This window comes from Pleurodeles waltl, chromosome 2_2 (genome assembly GCF_031143425.1).
Source record: "Pleurodeles waltl isolate 20211129_DDA chromosome 2_2, aPleWal1.hap1.20221129, whole genome shotgun sequence".
Lineage (NCBI taxonomy): Eukaryota > Metazoa > Chordata > Amphibia > Caudata > Salamandridae > Pleurodeles > Pleurodeles waltl.
In genome coordinates, this window is record NC_090439.1 from 629,942,408 (window position 1) to 629,969,639 (window position 27,232).

The 27,232-nt window shown below is 43.9% G+C and overlaps 1 protein-coding gene across 1 annotated transcript in view; it reads right to left on the bottom strand.

Moving 5' to 3' along the window:
- Positions 1 to 27,232, bottom strand: part of OPRK1 (opioid receptor kappa 1) — a 257,520-nt gene that overhangs the window by 143,278 nt on the left and 87,010 nt on the right. The window contains exon 3 of the mRNA XM_069220168.1: positions 16,400 to 16,752. Within this exon, the coding sequence (XP_069076269.1) occupies positions 16,400 to 16,752 (353 nt within the window). The remainder of the gene's footprint in view (positions 1 to 16,399; positions 16,753 to 27,232) is intronic.

Consider the following 27,232-nt stretch of genomic DNA (forward strand, 5'->3'; position numbering starts at 1 on the left):
ACCTATTCAATGTGGTAAGCAAACGTTTCCTGCGTCGTGGATATCTAAGAACTAATATCGATCTTAGTGAGAAGAAGGCTAAGAAGATGTCTCGACAGGAAATGTTGATGAATAAAGATGCGAAAAGAGAAAAAATCAAGGAGGAAACTTGCCCCCGCCTAATCCTCACTTTCAGCAAAGAAAGTAAAGCAATAGAATCCATATTTAGAAAACACTGGAAGATATTAAGGAGTGATAGAGACTTGGCAAAAAGAATAGGAGGAATTCCACAAATATCCTATAGAAAATCACGCTCATTACAAGACATATTGGTAAGAAGTCATTATGAAGCACCAACCACAAGAAACTGGCTGAAAAATGAGACAATGGGCTTTTATAAATGCAATAAATGCAAAGTGTGTCAAATTGCTAGAAACACCAAAACTTATACTGATTACAATGGCAAGACTACAAACATTTCACAAAGAATCACCTGTGATAGCCAATATGTAGTCTATATGTTGGAATGCGAATGTGGTTTGAGATACATTGGCAGTACAATCTGTCCATTAAAGAAAAGGATCTTAGAACACACTAGAGCAATCACCAACAAAGACATGAGCTACACAATGGCCAAACACTTTGCAAATTCACACACTAACGATTGGAGATCATTACAATTCATAGGAATAGCACAAATGAAAAGAAATGAGAGAGGAGGAGATAGAATCCGAAAACTGAGACAAATGGAGAGCAAACTCATTATCCAGCTTCGTACGAAGATGCCTTATGGATTGAACATGGACGAAGAATTACATGTACATCTATGACTCTGCTAAAATGGTCCAAACAGATGACAATAATGACATCCATATGGACTAGCCACTGACAAAATATCATGAGACATAAATATCCTAGTATAATAATGACAAATATCATACTAGAGTAAATAGACATCTGTCCACTTAGGACTATGAGAGAGAAAGAAATTCAATAGACAATAGATAAATCATGATATCTCTCTAGGTTATCAATAATTTAGGAATATGTCTCAGCTAGAAGTGTCTGTACGCTAGAGCAATATTATATTTGAATATATATATATATGAGACAATTGTATAATCGTCATAAGGAAATTTGCGTCATTTATATATAGCTCTCCTGCGCAACACAATATAGCAAAAGAACAGCGGCACACATATGTAAGTAGGATATTATGTTATGAATTAGAAATTGTATGAGATGACACATTAGAGGAGAGAATATGCTATAAGCATTATGTTATATTATGAGGAAGGTTATTCTCCATCAGCATCAATGTATTATGTTTATGTGTATTTTTATATTATTCTTTTTGTATTTTAGTAAATGTATTCAAGATTAGGAAAAGTATACAAAAGCTTTTTTAATTTGAAAACTACACCTTCTAGAATGCATTGCAAATAAGGAAGCACTATGGGGTATAAATGGTAAAAGGGAAAAGGGACTCATTCACTTTGAACAAGACTCCTGGTGGAGTTGAAACGCGTAGGTGGTTGTTATATTGGCATGAATAAATAAGCACTATTGGAACTTCATTGAGTGCAGTGAATACTGTTGTTGAATTATATTCCTCGAGATTGGTCCTCTCCGTCACTGGCGCCGGCAGTGGAGTGCACCACCCAGCAACCTTTAGACCATTTTTGTTTTGAAAAAAAAATATATATATGTATATATATATATATATATATATATATATATATACAGTATATATATATATATATATCACTTTTGTGATTGAGTGTGTGGTTTCCCTGGGGGCTGCGATCCTCTTCCAGTGATTCTGAGGAAGGTGATGGGGACAGTCCTGCTGTCGCTTCACAAGCACAGTCTGTGCATCAGGACAATAGCGGATTAGCTGAACCCAGAGACAAGGTGCATGTAGCGGCAAGCACAGGTAGAGTGCTCTCTTGAGAGCTCCCCAATTTGGTTTAACCCCATATTCCACCGCCCAAATCGTATTGTGGAAACATAAAAATTATCTATCATAAAACAACCTCGTTTTGTAAGGCAGGCACCTGCATTTTTGGTCCTGGGCTTGGCGGCCATATAGGGAAACCTACCAAACACACACATTTCTGGAAACTAGACACCCGGGGGAGTCCACTAAGGTGTGACTTGTGTGGCTTCCACAAAGTTTTCTTACCCAGAATACCCTGCAAAGGTAAAATGTTGAATAAAAACTCTATTGTTTCTTGCATTTCTATCACACAAACTACAGGAATATGCTGGGGTCCACACAATTCCTACCACCCAGTGTTTCCCTACCTGTCCTGATAAAAACTCTACCCCACTTGAGTGCCTGTACCTAGTACCTGCGTCAGGACTAGATCACCCCAGGGTCAATAGCTGCCCTCATGTAAGGACTAACATTGACAGTTGTGTGATCCATTCCTGACACAGGCACTAGGCCTACCCATGCAAGTGAGGTACCATTTTTATAGTGAGACTTGTGGGAATGCTGAGTGGAAGGTAATGTGTGGCTCCTCTCATATTCCAGAACTTTCCATCACCAAAATGTGAGGAAAAAGTTTTTTTTTTTTTGTGCCAAATGTTGAGGTTTGAAAAGGATTCTGGGTAACAGAACCTGGTGAGAGCACCACAAGCTACCCCATCTTGGGTTCTCCAATGTGTCTAGTTTTTTAAAATGCACAGGTTTGGTAGGTGTTCCTAAGTACCGGCTGAGCTAGAAGCCAAAGACCACAGCTAGGCACTTTGCAAATAACAGGTCAGTTTTCTTTGGGAAAATGTGATGGAGCATTTCCTGTCGCGGGCACTAGGCCACTATCCACACAAGTGAGGTGCCATTTTTATCGGAAGACTTGAGGGAATGCTGGGTGGAAGGAAATTTGTGGCTCCTTTCAGACTCTGCAGCACCAAAATATGAGGGAAAAGTGTTTTTTTGACAAAGGTTTGCAAAGGATTCTGGGTAACAGAACCTGGTGAGAACATGAGCGAAATCGACTCATCACAAGTCACCCCATTCTGAATTCCCCTAGGTGTCTAGTTTTCAGAAATGCACAGGTTTGGTAGGTTTCCCTAGGTGCCGGCTGAGCTAGAGGCCAAAATCCACAGCTAGGCACTTTCGAAAAAACATGTCAGATTTCAATGTAAAAATGTGATGTGCCAAGTTGCATTTCCTGTTGCGGGTAGTAGGCCTACCCACACAAGTGAGGTACCATTTTTATTGGGAGACTTGGGGGTACACAAAATAACAGAACAAGTTTTATTGCTCCTTGTCTTTCTCTACATTTTTACCTTCCAAATGTAAGACAGTGTGTAAAAAAGAAGTTTATTTGAGAAATGCCATGTAGTTCACATGCTAGTATAGGGACCCCGGGTTCAGATATGTCAAATAACTACTGCTTCTCAACACCTTATCTTGGGCCCATTTTGGAAATACAAAGGTTTCCTTGATACCTATTTTTGACTCTATATTTCACCAAATGAACTACTGATTACTCAGTGTTAGACTTTTCATCCTTGGCGTGGTCTCCCTTAACTTTTTGCTTCTGTTTCCCAGGTTGTTGATGTGTCCTGGACTTTGATTTTGCTGTTTTTGTTACTCTGGGCACTTTACCACTGCTAACCAGTGCTAAAGTGTAAGTGTTCCTTTACAAAATGTGTATGTAATTGGTTTATCCATGATTGGCATATTTGATTTATTACTGAGTCCCTATTACAGTGCACTAGAGGTGCCCAGGGCCTGTAAATCAAATGCTACTAGGGGGCCTGCAGCACTGGTTATGCCACCCACGTAAGTAGCTCTGTAATCATGTTTCAGACCCTTCACTGCAGTGTCTGTGTGTGCAGTTTTCACTGTAAATTCGACTTGGCAAGTGTACCCACTTGCCAGGACTAAACCTTCCCTTTTCTTACATGTAAGACACCCCTAAGGTATGCCCTAGGTAGCCCCAAGGGCAGGGTGCAGCGTATGGTTAAGGTAGGACATATAGGGGGTCATTACAACCTCGGCGGTCTGCATAGCAGACCGCTGAGGTTGCGGGCGCCAGAATACCGCCATTGCTGGCGGTATGGCTGGCTCCCTATTTTGACATTTCCGCTGGGCCAGCGGACTGTAACAGAGTTACCGTCCGCTGGCCTAGCGGAAAAGTCACATCAACATTGCAGCCGGCTCTTAATTGAGCCGGCGGCAATGCTGATGTGCAGCGGGTGCAGTAGCACCCGTCGTGCATTTAATGCGCAACGGGGCTCTGCCTGGGGGCCCCTGCACTGCCCATGACAAGTGCATGGGCCCCCAGGGACCCCTGAGTCCCCTTACCGCCAGCCTCTTCCTGGCGGTGCACACCGCCAGAAACAGGCTGGCGGTAGGGGAGTCATAATCCCCAGGGCAGCGCTGCCCTGGTGGATTATCACCGTCGGGGCTAAAATGGCGGAATACCGGCGGCCCCGGCGGTGCGACTGCGGCGCTACCGCCGCGGTCCAAATACGCCAGGAGGCACCGCCAGCCTGTTGGCGGTGCTCCCGTCGTTTTGGCCCTGGCGGTCAAATACCGCCAGGGTCATAATGACCCCCATAGCAATGTGTTTTATATGTCCAACAGTGAAATATTGCTAAATTCATTTTTCACTGTTGAAAGGACTGTACCTCTCAAAGGTTAACATGGGGGACTACCTTTAAATCTGATTAAAGTGTAGATTTTCTTTGGGAGCGGATGGACATGTGGAGTTTGGGGTCTCTGAGCTCACAACTTAAAAATACATCTTTTAGTAAAGTTGATTTTAAGATTGTGTGTTTGAAAATGCCACTTTTAGAAAGTAGGCATTTTCTTGCTTGAACCATTCTGTGACTTTGCCTGTATGTGGATTCCCTGTCTGGGTCAGTTTGACAGTTGGGCTGGTTGCACCTCACACTAGACAGTGACACAAAGGGAGCTGGGGTGTAGCCTGAATATCCTGATGAGCCATCTGTGCTAGGAGGGAGGGGAGGAGTGGTCACTCTCACTTGAAAGGGCTGTGCCTGTCCTCACACAATGCAGTCTCCAACCCCCTGGGACCTGGCCTGGGCAAGGCAGGATTTCACATTAAAGAGAGACTTTGCTTTGAAGTAGGCCTACTTCAAAGGAGAAATTGGGCATAAGAAGGGCACCCAATACCCCAGACTTTAGAACACTTCTGGAAACCAAGAGGAACCTCTGCCTGGAGAAGAGCTGAAGAGCTGATGAAGAAGAGCTGCCCTGCCTGTGACTGTGCTTTGTGGAGCTATCCTGCAGTTGCTGCTTCTGCCAGAGTAAGAGGGCACAGACTGGACTTTGTGTGCCTTCCATCTTGTGAAGATCTCCAGGGCTTGATTTAGAGCTTGCCTCCTGTTGTTGGAAGTCTCAGGGACAACAAAGACTTCTCTCTGCCAGCACCTGAGAGTACTGACCGGATCAACGCATCCCTCTCCTGCAGAGAGAAGAAACGACGCGTCCCGACCCAATGAAAGGAGAAATGAGGTCTCACTCATGAGTGAAATCGACACATCACAAGCCCTTTTTGGTGCACACTCGCCCGTGCGGGGTTATTTTTGATGCACCCAGGGTGCATTTCCACGCTAACAGTGTGTTTTAAACTACATGAAGACTCTTTTTGCTATTTAATTGATAACTTGACTTGTGTATTGTGGATTTTTGTTGTTCAGGTCTTGTTTTGTTTAGATAAATATTCTCTATTTTTCTAAACCTGTGTTGTGTCATTTTGTAGTGTTTTCATTAAAATACTGTGTGTGTTGGTACAAATACTTTACACCTATCACTCTGAAGTTAAGCCTACTGCTTGTGCCAAGCTACCAAGGGTGTAAGCAGGGGTTAGCTGAGGGTGATTCTCTTTTACCCTGACTAGAGTGAGGGTCCTTGCTTGGACAGGGGGTAACCTGACTGCTAACCAAAGACCCCATTTATAACACTCAGTATTTTTTATAAAAACCCATTGCAAGGTGCAGCTCACTTATTGGCTCTGGGTCCCTAGGGTTTTTGATGAACCTACAAACCCTATATATCCCCACAACCAGAAGAGTCCAGCAGATGTAACAATATATTGCTTTAAAAAATCTGCCATAGCTGGAAAAAGGTATAGAAGAAAACATGGCCAGAAATGGCTCTTTTTTAACCTCAATTTCAATATTTTTTTAGGGTCGAGTCTGCGTTGCATGCGCTCGCGCATGCGTATCGCAGCGAGACTCTTTAGTGCTTGGAAAAGGGCTCGGAGCCCTGTCAACATCACGTCAGTGTTTTTTATTGGTTTGTGGACTTGCTTAATAAAATCTGCTTGCTTTCATTAGTCGAAGGCATGCATATGGCATGCCTTTTCCGGTGGCTAGCCCTCCTCGAGCGCAGCGACCAAGTACAGAAAACATGCGAGGCTCGCTGATTTCCATCGGGCTTGTGGACTTCTTTTTCTCTAATTTACGAGCGCGATCTCGCTTGGCAGAAGTTGAGCGCTTTACATAGTTAATTGCACTTTTTCGGTTACGTATATAAATGCACTTTTTCCCGAAAGGTGAAAAGTCGGGTTAGGAGTTTCAACGTTATCAGCTCTAAAATGAGCAAACGCAAGACCCGTATTTGCAGTTTGGGTGGCAAAAAAGAAAAATCCAGTTAGGAATTCACAACACTAATAGCTCTAATGCAAGACCCACTGCATTGCAAATGCTTGTATTTGCTTGAGAAATTTCCCCCTGGTATTAGCAATGGGCAGGTTTTATTAGTAACATGTGAGAAGTCACTGGAGGTCATAAAAGGCGAACTTTTGAACTTGGGGGAAGGGCCTTGGAGCAATTTTCTGAAGCAACAACATCGAGAGAGCTGCATCACAAAGGGGTTCAGGGAAAGCGAGGAGAGAAAACAGTACGCCGAGCCCTCACATTTGTGTGTTGGTTCAAAGTGTGCACCTCTAAACACACTGGAGCTGTGCCAGAACTCTAGCCACATCTGTGCATTCAGAGTGACATGTTACATCTGTGCGTTGCAAGCGAGCACAAAATTCCGACTTTATCACAATTATACTTACACCTGCGTTTTATAAGTATATTTACATCTGTGCATTCTTTGTGAGAATATGTAGAGCTGTGTGTTGTGAGTGTGACATGTAGAGCTTTGTTGTGAGATTGATACCTACATCTGTGCGTTGTGAGTGTGATACCTACATCTGTGTTGTGAGTGCGCTGCCTACATTGTGTTGTGAGTGCGATACCTACATCTGTGCGTTGTGAGTGTGATACCTTCATCTGTGCGTTGTGAGTGTGATACCTTCATCTGTGCATTGTGAGTGTGATGCGTTTGTCTGAGCGTTGTGAGTGTGATGCCTTCGTCTGTGCATTGTGAGTGTGATGCCTTTGTCTGTGCGTTCTGAGTGTGATGTCTTTGTCTGTGCGTTCTGAGTGCGATGCCTTCGTCTATGTGTTGTGAGTGCGATACCTACATCTGTGAGTTGTGAGTGCGATACCTTCATCTCTGAGTTGTGAGTGTGATACCTTCATCTGTGAGCTGTGAGTGTGATACCTTCATCTGTGAGTTGTGAGTGTGATACCTTCATCTGTGAGTTGTGAGTGTGATACCTTCATCTGTGCACTGAGTGTGATACATCGGTGCTCTACTTTGTGAGTGTGATATACATATCTGTGTTGTTAGTGTGATACTTGCATCTGTGCTTTGTGAGTATTATATGTAGATCTGTGCTTTGTGAGCGTGATACTTACATTTGTGCTTTTTGAGCGTGATACCTACATCTATGCTTTGTGAGCGTGATACCTAAATCTGTGTGTTGTGAATGTGACACCTAAATCTGTGTGTTGTGAGTATGACACCTAAATCTGTGTGTTGTGAGTGTGACACCTAAATCTTTGTGTTGTGAGTGTGACACCTAAATCTTTGTGTTGTGAGTGTGATATATAGATCTGTGCATTGTGAGTGTGACACCTACATCTGTGCTTTGTGAGCGTGATACCTACATCTGGGCATTGTTAGTGTGATTTATTGATCAGTGTGTCGAGTGATATATAGATCTGTGAGTGTGATACTTACATCTGTGCTTTGTTTCTGTGATATACAGATCTGTGCATTGTGAGCGTGACACCTGCATCTGTGTGTTGTGTCACATCTGTGAGTTGTGAGGGCGATACCTTCATCTGTGCGTTGTGAGCATGACATCTACATATGTGCAGTGTGAGTGTGATATATAGACCTGTGCGTTACGAGTATGACACCTTCATCTGTGCATTGCGAGTGTGCATCTTAGGCCCCAGTGGGACTATATCAGAGACATGCCTGTGTGTGTGTCTCGGACCTCACGGACGCTGTTAGCGTTATTTCTATGGGTGCGCGTGCCAGTCTCAACCTTCACTCAACATGCCGCAGAATGGAATGTGTGTTATAATTGTGCTCCTGAGTTTACTGATTATAATGGGCTCCTGGAGGACACCTGTGTGCGTGCTTAAGGTGGCACTGACCTATGAAAAGCCATTGAGGATGTATCGGAAAGAAATCTGTGCAGCTGATATTGTAATACTTGCTGGAAACATGTGATAGTGAGCGTATGGACTGACAGTTTGGACCATTACATGGTTTTATTCAATTATATTGGATTAAGAAAATCTTTTAGCAGCCAGTAAGTTAAACAATTGCGAAGCTATCCCCTAAACAAGGAAGTCACAGTAAATTACATAGCTGTACTTTGCTTTGAACTAACATTTCAAAGACCCCGGGAAATATGGATACTTTGTTTTATTTTACAGAGCTCCCGTCAGCAGTGCAGTCCTTTCAGGGAGCATTGTGACTGTAGCAGGAGAATGAGAAGTTGAGAGCGCGGTGTGTGTGGCCTGCAAACAGCCTGGTTACAGGAGCTGCGGATGCCGCCTTTACACCTTTACATGGCACATCTTCAGGGAGAGGCAGGTTTGTACTGACTAACACGATTTGTTGTGCTTAAGTCAAAAAGATAGGATTGGAGCTCTATCGCCGGGCTCCAAAGTTCCTTGGGACGTCAGGCATGTTACTTTGTTAAACTTACTGAAGCAAACGGCCTGCAGTTAAATTATCTGCTGTTAGGTATACTGATGTTGGTCCCTTCTTGGGGCGGTTTTTTACCGCCTTGCAGACTGTCCCCGTTACATGAATAATTGCACGATTGTCGATATGTTTGACTGAGAGCAAAGTTATTTTTCTTTTTTTGTCCCTCATTCGCACTCATGCTCATGGTAGCCGTGGCACTTTGAATTGGTTTGCTTAAGTTAACTATTGTTTTACTTTTCATTTTCAATTTATGTGGCAGGAAAATTCCAGTTAGGAATTTACAACACCAATAGCTGTAACTGAAGCAAATGCGAGACCCATTGCATTGCAAATGCTTGTTTATTTTAGTTGTTACTTTCTGTAGGAAAACCTTGAAGGATCTACACAAATGACCCGTTGCTAAATTTGGAACCTTGTCTACTTTTCAGAAATGTTTAGCTGTCCAGGATCCAGTCCTGTTTCACACCCATTTCTTTCACTAACTGGAAGGAGGCTGAAAGCACAACAAATAGTCAAAATGGGGTATGTCCTGTAAAATGCCAAACATTGTGTTAAAAAATGTAGTTTTCTGATTAAAGTCTGCCTGTTCCTGAAATATGGTAAGATGGTGATTTTAGCGCTGTGAACCCTTTGTTGATGCCATTTTCGAAGAAGAAAACACATGCTTTCTTCTGCTGGCCTTTTTCCCATTTTTCTGAAGAAAAAAAAAACTTTTAGCTGTACTTTGGCTAATTTCATGGTCTCCTCCAGGTGAACCCACAAACTCTGGGTACCTTTAGAATCCCTAGGATGTTGGAAAAAAAGGACGCAAAATTGGCGTGGATAGCTTATGTGGACAAAAAGTTATGAAGGCCTAACCACAAACTACCCCAAATAGACAAAAAAGTGCTCAGCATGGGGGGCTCAGCAGCTAAGGGGTTAAGCTTTAAATGAAGCTGTAACAATAAACGTTTTATTGGTGAGCCTTATTATCCATATAAATGATTATGTATCATCAATTGGAAAATATTGTTAGTCTCATTAATGGTACGATACTGGAATAGCATGGCCTAGTACTGTTAAACTAAATTATTTTGTCCTAAATATTGTTTACAAAAATATTGCCCTAATGAATTATGTCAAATTCACAATATATATCTGTTTTGATATTCTAACATACAATTTCACAGTTTTACTCTGAATGATGAGTAAGACAAAGATGCTTCAAATAATACATAGTATATAGTCTATTTTAATCAAACCTTCAAAGATACTGCCATTTTAATTCCACCTCAAGCAACAACAGTCTGAACATATTGTCAGATAAAATATTGGACACATTCATATATTTCAATTACTTCAATCTCAATTTATAGATCTATAGATTAGTATTACTAAATAACTGTAATGCTTTTACATCTAGGGCTTCAGCGGTACATGCAAAAGACAATGACAGTGAATTTTGAGTTGTCTATAATGTCACTCCAAATCCTAAGGCACCAAACATCCTTGTAATACACATTTGCTCATCTTTAATTTTATATTATGTATCACACTCCAGAGTTCTGGAACTGCTTTCGACATCTATGCAGGGGCCTGGGAGTAATGGAGGACTCATATATTAGACATCCTTTCCTCCTAAATATAAAGGAAATATCTGGCATCATTCTACCCACTCCCACTACAATCTAAATAAGCCCCCAACCCCCAAATTGACGTAAATGACCTGGGGCCAGATGTAGGAAGCCTTTTGCGCCACGCAAACGACGAAAAACGCCATTTGCGAGGCGCAAAAGGCCTTACGCGATGCAGAGTCACATTTTGCGAGTTGGTACCGACTCACAAAATGTGATTCTGACTCGCAAATAGGAAGGGGTGTTCCCTTCCTATTTGCGACCGCATCGCGATGTTGAGTTGCTTTGTGACTGCGAAAGCGGTCGCAAACCAACTCGCAGTTACCATCCACTTGAAGTGGATGGTAACTCATTCGCAAAAGGGAAGGGGTCCCCATGGGACCCCTTCTCCTTTATGAATGCCACAAAAAAGTATTTTTCAGAGCAGGCAGTGGTCCTATGGACCACTGCCTACTCTGAAAAAAACAAAACTAAATGGTTTCGGTATTTTTTCTTTTTGCAGCTCGTTTTCCTTTAAGGAAAACGGGCTGCAAAAAGAAAAAAAAACTGCTTTATTTAAAAGCAGTCACAGACATGGTGGTCTGCTGTCTCCAGCAGGCCACCATCCCTGTGAGTGCCTAGACTCGCTATGGGGTCGCAAATTGCGACCCACCTCATTAATATTCATGAGGTGGGTCTTTGCGACCCCATAGCGAGTCGCAGAAGGTGTCGGAGACACATTTCTGCATTTCATTTTGCAAGTTGCAAATTGCGAGTGGCTAGTACTCGCAATTTGCAACTCGCAAAATGAAACCTACCTACATCTGGCCCCTAGTGCCTTGCTGTCCACTCACACCACCCTTCTTCCACCTCCCCTTCACTCACATATACAAAAAGTCCTTCTGCCATCCACCCCCACACCCCTACCTGCACATTCACTCCTCCTGCAGAAATTGAAAAAAATCTAACCTTCTGACAATCTGCATGTACCTTCATCCTAAAAGCAAACCATAAGTGAAAATATACTTTCCTTTCCTCCACCTATCTCGCCACTCTATGTGCCTTTCCTCCCTCTCCCTGCTTAAAGTCAAGCTCTCCATTCTCACAAGAACTGAGACCTGTCACATTGTGGCTGAGCTGCAGGTCATTGCAGCCTGTTGTCTCTTGTTTGTGCAAGTCTGTAGGGACCAGCATTGGCAGGGAATGTAGTTGTTGGCTCAGGCACAGCACCACCTTGTCTCTCTTGGGTCTATGGAGACCCAAGAGATGTAAAAGACCAATCACTGATATTTTGCTCTGGAGACTTAAGCCAGGCAGTAGAACACAGGGGAAGCTTTCCCTGGTGACATTAGAAAATAAATGCATTTTCCCAATGTTGTTTCATCATAGCAGTGAATAACCGGATTTCGACCTGGTTACTCACGCTACATTTTTCCAATTGAAGCAATACCTAAGTTATCAATTTTCCATTTAACATTAAAAGTATTTCACCAGTCCTGAATAAGAACCTAAAAATTCCATAAGGAATCAAAAAGCCTAACCTAGGTTCTAAACATACCATGTGGACTGATACTTCATCTGTGAGATTATTTCATATATATATGCACATAATTTACTGCAAGTTGAACACATAATTATGCCCATATGAACATTTTTGTATAGTTAAAATGACTTAATGATCTTGGTGTCTACTGTAAAACTGTAGTAGCAAGGACCCTGAAAATGTAAGTATTCTGTTTGTATATCTGCAATGGGGCATATGTCAAGTACAGTAGATCACCACATACATTTATTTAATACCAAATATTGTTCCCTTTTTCTGTAATTCGCAAGCATCACTGAATACTTTATAGTAGTCATCTTTGTTGATTGAAAGGAATCAATGGCATTGTCAATACAGTTTTGTCTTTGCAGTGTCGCATAAAGAAGAATTAAAAATGTCCTAGATTTCGTAACAGAAAGTTTCAATTCTATTAAGGACACTTAGGAGAGGATTTTGCTTTATTCCTCTTTCTTCACTGCCCACAGCCAAAGTTAAGTCCAGTTTTTTTTTGCTCCCTGATAGCCTCTTGATTGATTTGAATTTCGGCTCTGACAGCATGTAGGAGGCTGGCCTGGTTTGTAGTGGGTACCTTGGGTACTTACACCTTATACCAGGTCCAGTCATCCCTTATTAGGGAAGTAATAGTGTTCTAGCAGCTTAGGCTGATAGAGGCAGCTATAGCAGAGCAGCGTAGCCTGAACTAGGAGACATGCAAAGCTCCTGCAATACCACTTATAGTTACGCAGTATTTATACACAAGTAAAGACAATACTCAGTGTTACCAAAAATAAAGGTATTTATTTGGGTGACACAGTACCAAAAATATCTTAGAGACAATACTCATTCTGGAGGTAAGTATTATACACAATATATACACTAGATACCAAAATTAGACAAGTAATAGTCATAGAATAATGCAAACAGTAGGAAATCCTATAGAATGCAATGGGAGAAAATAGGTCTAGGGTAACACAAACCATATACTAAAAAAGTGGAATGTGAATCACGAATTCCCCCCTAGAAAATTGCAGTGTGTGCAGAATCGCTGGGAGAGTAAGAATACAGTAAAGGTAAGTAAATTACCCCACCCCAGAGCCCAGAAAAGCAGGAGTAAAGTCCTGCAAGTTTCCTTAGGACACACTAAATCTCGTTTTGGGGATTTTGCAGCAGCCAACCAAGTCTGCAACAAACAACTGCTAGATTATTGGACCTGAAGACCTGCAAAAGAAGGGGACCAAGTCCAGAAGTCGAAAGAAGATCCAGGAAGGATAGGAGCCCCTGCCAACCCAGAAGAGGGTACAAAAGAAGAGCCCCTGGTTAGTTGAAAACTGCAGAAATGCACCCTAAGAAGATCCCAGGGGGTTCCTGCATGATGCAAAAGATGTCTCATGGCGTGAAGATCATTCCAGATGAGATTTCGTGTTGGAAGGTGCCAACAAGCCTTGGCTACAGCAAAAGTGTGTTTTTCATCAAAATGGCGCTGGATGGACCCAAGAGGGTCCTGGTGGCCTCAACTCTGTGTGAGGAGGAAGAGGGGGCTCTCAGCACTTTAGAGAGCCCTCAGGATGTCAGCCAGCACCCCCAGAAGCCACAGGTTCTGGGTTCAAAGGAGGTGCAAAACGCAGTTGATGCAGCAAAACAAAAGAAGTTCTCACGCGGCCGAAGAACAACTCAGCAAGTTGAGTGTCACAGGGTGGAGTGCTGGGGACCTGGGCCAGACTGTGCACGAAGGAATTTTGCAAAGAGTGCACAGAGGCCTCAGGAGGTGCACAAGACTCAAAACACAGGCATACACATTAGGCCACAAACTATGAGCACTGGGGTCCTGGCTAGCAGGATCCCAGTGAGACAGGCAAAACACACTGACAAATAGGTTTTTATGTAAGAGAACTGGGGTCCTGACTAGCAGGATCCCAGTGACACAGTAAAAACACACTGACACACACTCACAAACAGGCCAAAAGTGGGGATAAACATGCTAGAAAGACACACAGCATGGACAGATGGGTAATTGACCCCTTTGTACAAGAGGGTCCCGACCTCAGGGTCTATGAGCATGGTCTCCTGTAGGGAAAACTGCATAGGGTGCGGTTGGGATTCCTGATAGGGGGAACCATGGAATTTGTTTTGAAACCCCTGGATCACATGTAAGATCCAACCACCCATTGTTATGGGCAACTAAGCCTGGAAAAAAAATTGCCAGCTGGACCCTACTTTTAGTTGGGTAGAAAGATAAACACTCGCCATTTTTAGATGCATGACAGCCTTGTCCTTTGCTGCAGAACCGTTGATGCCCAGTTGGGGTAGAAGGTTGTGAAACCGGACTGGTCCTGACACTGCCTGCACATGGAGCCTTGTCCCCTAAAGGGGTAATGGGAAGTGAAGCGGCCCATTGAAAACAATGAGGGGTAAAAATCTTTTTCATTCATGATTGGGATTTGTCTAAGGAGGTGAATATGGCCAAAAATGTCCCCAACTTTTTCTGAAGGGATCTTGGAAAAGACCCCCTTGGGTCACTGCTCCTGCCTCCAAGGATACGAGGTACCCACGCTTTGGGTCCTCCTTGATAAGTAACAACGGGCAGTGCTCCATGGATAGTGCACAATTGGCACTGCCTAAAAGGATAACTGCCTGCTGAGCCTGGGGAGATTTCGGATCCCGAGGACTTAGCCTCCTCTATGATATCTAGGATCTTGGTCAGGGGCCCAACTGCGTCCAACGGGCTGGACTGCCAGGACATATTGATCCCTTTTTTGGGTCCTTTGTGAACTTTGCCAGGAATGTGACCATCCTGGGGTCAAATTCATGAGGTAGGGCAACTTTTCCCCCCTGGTAGTCACCTGGGAGGCAGCTGCAGACCTCTTTCTCTAGTGGCTTACTTAAATGCCCTGTCACGTATTTGGTGACCTTGTCCCCTGGCGCCCGCTGGGACAATCTGGGGTGTAAAATATAATTCGGGTCTAGCATATCGGCCTCCACTAATCCATTGCATTAGGAGGGCAACCTCATTGTCCAACTCTCGCTGGGAATCTTCCCCATCATAGTTACTCGGTGAACCAGGCTGGCAGTGTCTTGCCGGCATCCCGAAGGGCCCTGGGAGCCTGGTAAGGAGGAACACCTGGGCCAAGAAGGCCTGCTTTAGGCAATCAAAGACATCATGATCCACTCCAGCTTCTTGGGTTCCCTCTAAGGTTCTAAGCTCTGGGGAACTTGCGGGAGAGGAGGGGCCAGGGAGACCTACAGGAGCAAGGTCCCTCTTGGGGAGTCTAGCTCAATTCTGTGCAATTTGCCTGGCAAGGTGCTGTTCCATACCCTCAGCAAATGCCCTGTAAATAGAGGCATTGATCACTTCGTAGAACTCATTGTCCCATGGGAGAAAAGCCAAGGGGTCCCCTTCCCCATGTGGGCCGTCAGACATCTGCATGACGTATGGGGTGTTAGTGTAACAGCCGCAGTGGTGCCAAAGTAAAGTTCTGGGGAGCCAGTAAACGTTTTGTGTGAGTTAAGCAGCACAATTTATTGGGTTAAATCCTTGGGGACACACACCCCTTATGGTCACTGGGGTAAGGCCTAGGATGTGTCTCCCAAAGGCCTAATAGGCCATCAACAATACCGACCTGCATGCCTCGCAAAGCTCACAGTACCGACCACTCAGGGCCCGCAGCAAGCAGCAGTCAAGGTACAGACCCCGGGGCCTGTGGCATAAGTCTCCAGGCTGGGGACAAGGCTCAATCGCTTACCGTGGAGTACGTTGTCAGTTTTACAAAGAAATGTGAAGAATGTGAGAAGCAGGGCTGAGCGTTGCACTTGGTACCGCGCACCGGCCTCCACAAAAACTACACAGCCGCGATGGGGTCGTGGTGAGTACTTTTAGACCCCAGTACACACACATAAAATAGTAAAAGTCCCAGTGAGCCCTAAACAATAATGTCTGACCTGAAATTTAACTCACTCAAGAGGCCGTCAGGGAGCAAACAAAAACAGGGCTTATCTTTGATTGCTAGCAGCGAAGAAGAAAGAAGAAAGCATAATCTTCGCCTCTGCTCCTGACACCGAATATGTATTTTCCCTCACATGGATCAATTGATCATCATAGCGTCTAGTACAGCATCCCAAAGCCAGTAACGTCTCGCCCTTCAACACTGATCGCAATGTCTGCTTTTGTGGGACTAGCGTTTTAGCAATAACATCGGAAACACATTAGGCACACCAAAATGTGAAAACTGGGACGCTCACCTTCTGTTGTTTTGGTTCCTCCGAGCACTATTGCAGAAATGCCCACAGACGACGAAAGCAGCCAGATGCAGACATTAATGATCTTGGCTTTGAGGGGTGTGCGGAAGTCCAGCGCTTTCACAGGGTGACACACGGCAATGTATCGGTCCACACTCATCATGGTTAACGTGAATATACTAGTGAACATATTATAATAGTCAATTGAAATGACTATTTTACAGAGCACGTTCCCGAATGGCCACGAGTTCATCAGGTATTCGGTGCTCTGAAATGGCATTGTCGTTGTCACCAGAGCGTCCGCCATTGCCAAATTAAAAATATAGATGTTTGTTGCCGTCTTCATCTTTGTATACCTAAGGAGATCAGCAAAGCAAAAGGTCATCGTCTTCAATCTTTAATATTTAATCTAAAATGTACTATATAATCTAACAATACAACTGCGACTGCTTAGCACCATATTTTCCCGTGTTAATGAGTAGATTTACTTTTTCTTTCATGCCTAAATCCGATTTGACTAGAACATGTGTATTTTTTTCGTTTTGTTTCAACGAGTGTGCAATTATATATAATTAAACAAAATAAGATTCACATTTAAACACACCCAGAAAATGAGACCTCATTTGATTAATTTGATCTGTGCTGACAAACGTGAGTATCCTTTTGAGATAGCATAATCAGTACCAATGCAGTTCATCATGTCCTAAACAGACAGTAATTATGTCTCTGTGCAGCCAGAAAACATTTTACATTGAAATGACTACTAGGGCCTGTGCTACTTACTGCCAAATATTTTTTCTCATCTACCTCCATTCCAATCTAAATCGTTTTTTAGGAGAAAAATAACACAGTTCATGACAGTCATAAATGGAATAGAACGTTATGAAGATGCAAAATGACGTACTGTATGTCTGAATTTCATTACTGCATCAATAGGTACATCACCGCGGACCATAGATTACATTGTTCATACTTTAGCAGTCGATTGCATTGCTTGAATACTGAAACCAGTAATATGAATACCACCGCTGATTTAAATATTGCGAGGCTAATGGATTTAGCCTGGGAGCTCAGTGCAACAAACTAATTATGAGAAGTGGGCGGATTTTTCCACCTGCGAACAGAACATGCAGTTTTTGGTCTATTGATTTCCCCACCTGAGAACATAACATGCAGTTTTTGGTTTATTGATTTTCCCACCTGCGAACAGAACATGCAGTTTTTGGTTTATTGATTTTCCCACCTGCGAACCGAACATGCAGTTTTTGGTCTATCCGTTCCATCGAGACAAAGTAGGATTTCTCTCAAATGGTCTGTTTACCTATGTGGGGCTCTGGGGTATCTAAAGGGGGCTAAATTCTGGTTTGTGCATTCCATGACAGGTTGTCTATGAGGAGGGAAGACCAGCAGACACCCAGGGGCATGAGGGAAAGGACCAGAAGGGCAGTGCTTTTCCCATGCCTAAAATAAGAGTACCATTGTACAAAAGTGCGCAATTAGGGGCATATTATTTCAAGCCCCATAGCATCACCAGAGCGTCACTTTTTGTGGCACTCTGGTGGTGCTGTGCATTACACATATTTACAAGGCGGTGCTAAGCCACTTTTTGTGGCTTAGCGCCACCTAGCAAATATGCCCCAACGCAGTTTTCTGCTGCAGAGGGGGGTGGCAACGGGTGTGGCTGTGGGCGTTCCACTGCAACACCCATTGCTTTTGACGCTGCCCCAGACTTACTGTAAATTTGTGGCAGCGCCAAAAACTAATGCCACCGCAGGGGTGGCATTAGCATGGCGCAACGAGAAAAATGCTTTAATTTCTCCTTGTTTTTGCTTTTTCAAAGTGTGCTGCATTCTGCAGTACACATAGAGAGCAACACCTCCATGAATTATTGTTTATGAGCATGAAGGTGTCCCTTCCTGCACATAAATAATCTTTCAATAATGACATTTGGTACTTCTATGTGTGCTGCATTATACAGCACACACAGAAGTGCCAAATCTCTATTGTAGATTGTTTATGTGCAGGAAGGGACAACTTCATGCACATAAACAATCAATCCCCTCGAACTAGGGACAACAATAAGTCCCAAGAAAAGTAGAATAGAAGATCATGTAGAGAAGAAAGTAAAGTTAGAAAAGTAATTAAAAGAGAAAACATATCTGATTAAATACTCATATACCCAAATTGCTATACTATTTTTTCTTTTAACCTCGGAGAAGTGTGAAGAAAGGCAAAATCAACTGCATTTGAGTGTCCCATTTAATCATATACATATGGGGGAAATTAATACTATTTAAAATAATATATTGCCAAAATTCTTAATACAATCTGCTTAGACAATATTATTAGAAAGGATACCCAAGTAATATGCAAAGTTTTGGTAGAATTTATTTAAAGAATTAAAAAAAAAACTTCAGACAAGGTAGAGTTGACCTTAACCCAGCCTTCTAAGCGATATGACAGGACTCTGCACAACACCTTCACTGTAGAGTCAATCAAAGATATGGGTCAGTAGCATCTGGGGTCTGATCTGTGCCCAATTTTAAAGATGGGGACAATAATCAAATCTGAACAGAATTTTGAAGGTCCTATACAGGCAACACTCCTCAATACATTTACCAATAAATATACCCATACATCACTGTTTTCCTTAAAGAGATCTGAAGGAACCCCATTAGGTACCAGTGCCTTATTCTTTCTGACTACCATCAATGGCGGTATGTACCGCTCCCTGATTAAATACTAATATGTCTGTGGTACCAATGTGATCTTCATTTGCAGGTATGCCATTGAACTATATTAAAGGTCAATAGCTTTTCAAAATCAATATTTCCCTGTAACATTTCACCAAATTCAATGTTGACAATATTAACCTCTTCGCTGCGGGCCTCGGCCACTGGCCGACGCCCACACACCCTCCCTGGTGCGGGTCACGACCAGTGGCCAACACCAGGAAGGGTATCAATAAATCCTCGGGTGCGTTGCACCCGAGGATTTTTTTTTTTAAACCCCCCCCCGGGGGGTTTGAGAAGGCCTCGAAAGAAAGGGGAGAGTCTCCCCTTTCTTACGAGGCCTTCTCAAAGTGTTTCCTGGCCCCCGATCGCAGCACAGCTGCGATCAGGGGCCAGGAAACACCACTAGACGCCAGGGATTTCACTTTGGGGGGGCGGCCCCCTCAGAAAACGGGCCGCCCCCCACGGGGGCATAATTAATTAAAAAAAAAAAGGTAGGTGCCCCCTGGGGGGGGGGGGGGGGCGCGATTGCGCCCCCCCCCCGGGGATTGTTTTAAAAATAAAAATGTTGGCCCCCAAGGAAACCATACAACAACTAAAAAAAATAGATCTATATATAGATCTATACTTATATATCTATGTAGATAGATATATCTATGTACATGGATATATCTATAGATATATCTATGTACATAGATATATATATATATATATATAGAGGTAGATCTATATATACCAAAGAGATTTATAAAGTGTGCTACTCACCTGTGAGGGTCTCAAGGCGCTTGGGGGGGGCGGGGGGAGGGAAAGGGGCTGGGAGGTTCACTGTTCGAAAAGCCAGGTTTTGAGGCCCTTCCTGAAAAGAAGTAGGTTTTGGGTCTTGCGAAGGTGGGTTGTGAGGGCGTTCCAGGTTTTGGGTGCAAGGTAGGAGAAGGATCTGCCCCCGGTGGTGGTGTGTTTGATGCGGGGGACAGAGGCGAGAGAGAGGTCAGCTGAGCGGACGTTTCGTGTGGGGGTGTGGAAGGTGACTCTCGTTGAGGTAGGCAGGGCCTGTGTTGTGGAGTGATTTGTGTGCGAGGATGAGGATCTTGAAGGTGATCCTTTTGTCAATGGGGAGCCAGTGGACGGATTTGAGGTGTGGAGAGATGTGTTCGTGTCGGCGGAGGTCGAGGATGAGTCGTGCTGCTGAGTTCTAGATGCGTGTAGTTTGCGCTTGAGTTTTAGAGTGGTGCCGGCGTAGAGGGCGTTTCCGTAATCAAGCCTGCTGCTGATGTGTGCGTGAGTGACGGTTTTTCTGGTCTCTGTAGGGATCCATTTGAATGTTTTTCAGTATACGGAGTGTGTTGAAGCATGAGGAGGTGAGAGCGTTGATTTGTTGGGTCATCGAGAGGGAGGAGTCTAGGATGATGCTGAGGTTGCGTGCGTGGTTGGCGGGGGTGGGTGCAGGGCCTAGCGTGGTGGGCCACCATGAGGGGTCCCAGGTGTTTTTGTGTGGCCAAAGAGGATTATTTTGGTTTTGCTTGAGTTGAGTTTCAGGTGATTGGCTGTCATATATATATCACTTTTGTCAATATGTGTGTGGTTTCCCTGGGGGGAAAAGGGTCCGACTTGTCTAGTGGCAGTTTTAGTGGCATAAAGAAGCGCAGAAGGTTTATATGCCTACTGCAAAGAGCAAATCTGTATTTTATGTAAATAGCTGAGTACATTAGCAAAGTCTATGGAGAGATGAAGGGCACTTTTGCTGGGTGGTAATGAGGGAATCCGAGGAGGAGGGAGTGGGAGCACCAATAATGATTGTTGGACTGGGCGCAGGAGGTGCTAAAGACTGTGACGAATGGTATGTGACAAGGTGTTTTTTGAGTGTCTTGAAAGTACGTGCTGATTGAGGGAAGAAGCGCAGGTAAGGTGGCCTCTACTGTTGCACGTATCTCACACACCATCGATTTTGTGACTGTCTACGTAGGCTAGTGTTTTAGAGCAACAGTTTAGCCAATAGCAGAGATGGCATCTTGATGGATGACTGCTGCCTGCACTCGGGTTATAGAGGACCGCTCTGACATAGGATCAGAGACTGAGACATCAGATACTGAGACAGCATCTGAGGGATAGGACAATGGCGCAGACTCTGGGAGTGATTTTTCAGTCAGAGGAGTCCCATTCGATAACTCCTCTTCCAGTACATTATGAGGGAGGTGATGAGGACAGTCCTGCTGTCCCTTCGCAAGCTGTTTGTGCAACTGGGTAATAGTGGGTTAGGCCAACCCAGAGAGCAGGTGAATGCGGCGGCAAGCAGAGAGAGAGTGCTCTCTTGGGAGCTCCCCAATTTAGTTCAGCCCCAAATTCCACCACCCAAATCATATTGTGGAGACATCAAAATTATCCATGGCAAAACAAACTGGTTTTGTAAGGCAGGCACCTGTGTTTTTGGTCCTGGATTCGGCGGCCATATAGAGAAACACACTAAACCCAAACATTTCTGGAAACTAGACATTCGGGGGAGTCCACAGAGGTGTGACTTGTGTGGCTTCCCCAAAGTTTTCTTACCCAGAATACCCTGCAAAGCTGAAATGTTGAAAAAAAACTCAATTTTTCTCGCATTTCTGTCACACAAACTACAGGAATATGCTGGGATCCACAATATTCCTACCACCCAGTGACTCCTCACCTGTCCTGATAAAAACACTACCCCACTTGAGTGCCTACACCTAGTGTCTGTGTCAGGAATGGATCACCCCAGGGTCAACAGCTGCCTCACGTAAGGACCAACATTGACCGTTGTGTGATCTATTCCTGTCGCAGGCACCAGGCCTAACCACACAAGTGAGGTATCATTTTTATCGGGAGGCTTGGGGGAACGCTGGGTGGAAGGAAATTTGTGGCTCCTCTCAGATTCCAGAACTTTCTGTCACCGAAATGTGAGGAAAACTTGTTTTTTTAGCCACTTTTTGAGGTTTGCAAAGGATTCTGGGTAACAGAACCTGGTCCGAGCCCCGCGAGTCACCCCATCTTGGATTCCCCTAGGTCTCTAGTTTTCAAAAATGTACAGGTTTGGTAGGTTTCCCTAGGTGCCGGCTGAGCTAGAGGCCAAAATCTACAGGTAGGCACTTTGCAAAAAACAGCTCTGTTTTCTGTGATGTGTCCACGTTGTGTTTTGGGGCATTTCCTGTCGCGGGCGCTAGGCCTACCCACACAAGTGAGGTATCATTTTTATCGGGAGACTTGGGGGGACGCTGGGTGGAAGGAAATTTGAGGCTCCTCTCAGATTCCAGAACTTTCTGTCACCGAAATGTGAGGAAAACTTGTTTTTTTAGCCACTTTTTGAGGTTTGCAAAGGATTCTGGGTAACAGAACCTGGTCAGAGCCCCGCGAGTCACCCCATCTTGGATTCCCCTAGGTCTCTAGTTTTCAAAAATGTACAGGTTTGGTAGGTTTCCCTAGGTGCCGGCTGAGCTAGAGGCCAAAATCTACAGGTAGGCACTTTGCAAAAAACAGCTCTGTTTTCTGTGATGTGTCCACGTTGTGTTTTGGGGCATTTCCTGTCGCGGGCGCTAGGCCTACCCACACAAGTGAGGTATCATTTTTATCGGGAGACTTGGGGGGACGCTGGGTGGAAGGAAATTTGAGGCTCCTCTCCGATTCCAGAACTTTCTGTCACCGAAATGTGAGGAAAACTTGGTTTTTTAGCCACTTTTTGAGGTTTGCAAAGGATTCTGGGTAACAGAACCTGGTCAGAGCCCCGCGAGTCACCCCATCTTGGATTCCCCTAGGTCTCTAGTTTTCAAAAATGTACAGGTTTGGTAGGTTTCCCTAGGTGCCGGCTGAGCTAGAGGCCAAAATCTACAGGTAGGCACTTTGCAAAAAACAGCTCTGTTTTCTGTGATGTGTCCACGTTGTGTTTTGGGGCATTTTGCTGTCGCGGGCGCTAGGCCTACCCACACAAGTGAGGTATCATTTTTATCGGGAGACTTGGGGGGACGCTGGGCGGAAGGAAATTTGAGGCTCCTCTCCGATTCCAGAACTTTCTGTCACCGAAATTTGAGGAAAACTTGTTTTTTTAGCCACTTTTTGAGGTTTGCAAAGGATTCTGGGTAACAGAACCTGGTCAGAGCCCCGCGAGTCACCCCATCTTGGATTCCCCTAGGTCTCTAGTTTTCAAAACTGTACAGGTTTGGTAGGTTTCCCTAGGTGCCGGCTGAGCTAGAGGCCAAAATCTACAGGTAGGCACTTTGCAAAAAACAGCTCTGTTTTCTGTGATGTGTCCACGTTGTGTTTTGGGGCATTTCCTGTCGCGGGCGCTAGGCCTACCCACACAAGTGAGGTATCATTTTTATCGGGAGACTTGGGGGGACGCTGGGTGGAAGGAAATTTGAGGCTCCTCTCAGATTCCAGAACTTTCTGTCACCGAAATGTGAGGAAAACTTGTTTTTTTAGCCACTTTTTGAGGTTTGCAAAGGATTCTGGGTAACAGAACCTGGTCAGAGCCCCGCGAGTCACCCCATCTTGGATTCCCCTAGGTCTCTAGTTTTCAAAAATGTACAGGTTTGGTAGGTTTCCCTAGGTGCCGGCTGAGCTAGAGGCCAAAATCTACAGGTAGGCACTTTGCAAAAAACAGCTCTGTTTTCTGTGATGTGTCCACGTTGTGTTTTGGGGCATTTCCTGTCGCGGGCGCTAGGCCTACCCACACAAGTGAGGTATAATTTTTATCGGGAGACTTGGGGGGACGCTGGGTGGAAGGAAATTTGAGGCTCCTCTCCGATTCCAGAACTTTCTGTCACCGAAATGTGAGGAAAACTTGTTTTTTTAGCCACTTTTTGAGGTTTGCAAAGGATTCTGGGTAACAGAACCTGGTCAGAGCCCCGCGAGTCACCCCATCTTGGATTCCCCTAGGTCTCTAGTTTTCAAAAATGTACAGGTTTGGTAGGTTTCCCTAGGTGCCGGCTGAGCTAGAGGCCAAAATCTACAGGTAGGCACTTTGCAAAAAACAGCTCTGTTTTCTGTGATGTGTCCACGTTGTGTTTTGGGGCATTTCCTGTCGCGGGCGCTAGGCCTACCCACACAAGTGAGGTATCATTTTTATCGGGAGACTTGGGGGGACGCTGGGTGGAAGGAAATTTGAGGCTCCTCTCCGATTCCAGAACTTTCTGTCACCGAAATGTGAGGAAAACTTGTTTTTTTAGCCACTTTTTGAGGTTTGCAAAGGATTCTGGGTAACAGAACCTGGTCAGAGCCCCGCGAGTCACCCCATCTTGGATTCCCCTAGGTCTCTAGTTTTCAAAAATGTACAGGTTTGGTAGGTTTCCCTATGTGCCGGCTGAGCTAGAGGCCATAATCTACAGGTAGGCACTTTGCAAAAAAACAGCTCTGTATTTTGTGAAAAAATGGGATGTGTCCACGTTGTGTTTTGGGGCATTTCCTGTCGCGGGCGCTAGGCCTACCCACACAAGTGAGGTATCATTTTTATCGGGAGACTTGGGGGAACATAGAATAGCAAAACAAGTGTTATTGCCCCTTATCTTTCTCTACATTTTTTCCTTCCAAATATAAGAGAGTGTGTAAAAAAGACGTCTATTTGAGAAATGCCCTGCAATTCACATGCTAGTATGGGCACCTCGGAATTCAAAGATGTGCAAATAACCACTGCTCCTCAAAACCTTATCTTGATCCCATTTTGGAAATGCAAAGGTTTTCTTGATACCTCTTTTTCACTCCTCATATTTCAGCAAATGAATTGCTGTATACCCAGTATAGAATGAAAACCAACTGCAGGGTGCACCTCATTTATTGGCTCTGGGTACCTAGGGTTCTTGATGAACCTATAAGCCCTTTATATCCCCGCAACCAGAAGAGTCCAGCAGACAAAACGGTATATTGCTTTCAGAAATCTGACATCGCAGGAAAACGTTACAGAGTAAAACATAAAGAAAAATGGCTGTTGTTTTCAGCTCAATTTCAATATTTTTTTATTTCAGCTGTTATTTTCTGTAGGAAAACCTTGTAGGATCTACACAAATGACCCCTTGCTGAATTCAGAATTTTGTCTAGTTTTCAGAAATGTTTAGCTTTCCGGGATCCAGCATTGGTTTCACACCCATTCCTGTCACTAACTGGAAGGAGGTTGAAAGCACCAAAAATAGTAAAAATGGGGTATGTCCCAGTAAAATGCCAAATTTGTGTTGGAAAATGTGGTTTTCTGATTCAAGTCTGCCCGTTCCTGAAAGGTGGGAAGATAGTGATTTCAGCACCAGAAACCCTTTGTTGATGGCATTTTCAGGGAAAAAACCACAAGCCTTCTTCGGCGGCCCTTTTTTCTCATTTTTTTGGAAAAAACTAAATTTTCACTGTATTTTGGCTATTTTCTTGGTCTCCTCCAGGGTAAACCACAAACTCTGGGTACCATTAGAATCCCTAGGATGTTGGAAAAAAAGGACGCAAATTTGGCGTGGTTAGCTTATGTGGACAAAAAGTTATGAAGCCCTAAGCGCGAACTACCCCAAATAGCCAAAAAAGGGCTCAGCACTGGGGGGGAAAAGGCCCAGCAGCTAAGGGGTTAATTTCTCTAGGAGTCTCTTCACTACCACTGTTCTTATGGGTACAGCAGCTTGAATTTGAGTATTAGGTTGTGCATCTCTGCTCATTGCAGGCAACTCAGCTATTTTCACCTCAGTTCCCATGCTTAGTACCACTTTTATATGAGCTTTCACAGTAGTACTGTCTCCTCCAGCGCTCAAATCAGGTCCTGAACTTGTACCACTTGTCCCTGTGGCACTTGTTGTGTATGGCGGAGGTCTAAAATTCAAAAGATCATTCAGAAAATGATCCTCCTTATCAGGATCATTTGTCTCCATTTCTCCCTTTGCTTGCCTTTTCTCATCAGTTGTTTCTTTAAGTATGGCGGGATAGCTCTTATGCCTTCCACCATATCCTCCCTCCAGCATTTCTCTCGCTGATCCAACTTTCTCTGGATCCACTGTCTAAATGAGACTTTCACCTGCTTTGTCATTTTCTTATTCTCTTTCTCTGTCGCTATTCAATCCTGTTTATTTAGTGCCTCAAACTGTGTAGGCCTCGCATTGGTTTCATGACACTCATAGTTTGTCTAAGGAAATCCATCTTTTTTAATATCAAGGCACCCTCTAAAGGAAACTGCAAGTCTATATTAAAAGAAGCGTAAACTTGACATTCAGAAATCCAGGTACATGTGTAAAACCCAAAGTCTGTCATCATCCCATATCCAGGCGTCCCTTCAGCAGGTAATTTCTGACCCTCTACAGGTACAACAGAGACCTTAGGCATTTTTAATATGTTTCCACTATTTTGCTTAAAACGACCTCAAAATCGTAACAAATCAATTAGCAAACTACAACCAATCTCAGCGTGGCTCTATCAAAGGTCGACCTCTGACAGTGTAGCTCTCTCAGCAACCAGTCAATGACAGTGTGGCTCTGTGGTGATATTTCACCAGTCCCATCATAGCTTTGTGGCAACTAACCAATCATAGCATGACTTCTCCATAAACAGAAATTACAAAACTTTTTAAAACCAAATAGACTAAATAACCCCTTGTCTGTCTATCATAGGTAGGGAAAGGAAATCAGTAAATAAGTAAAACAATTCAATCCCAAACCCTGAAAACTAAGCAATGCGAAAACAAAAGTACCAAGCAAAAACAAAATACGGAAAGCACTGTTAGACCATTATAAGATGGGATTATTTATTTCCTCTTCAACATTTTCCCAAATATTTTGGAAATTATCCTTCTCTCCCGAGTTTTGACTAACTACTAGAAGACCATTTGGAAAACAAGGAAATATGAGATAACCACCAATATACCCATGAATGCCAAAATAGTGCTACTATGTGACACTTTGTATCTTTTGACACTACCCATATATGTCAAAAGAGAACTATCCACAGGCCTAGCAGTTGCAAATGTAGGAATTTTGTGCTATTGAGAAGGAAAACATCAACACTGCTGACAAGCAACAGTGGTTAGAAGATGTGTATCGCATGGCAGCACATGAGAAACATATTTTCAAAGTAAAGGGCATACTAACACAGTTTAAGAAAATTTAGGACAGATAACTTAGAAAGTGACCATACGCCA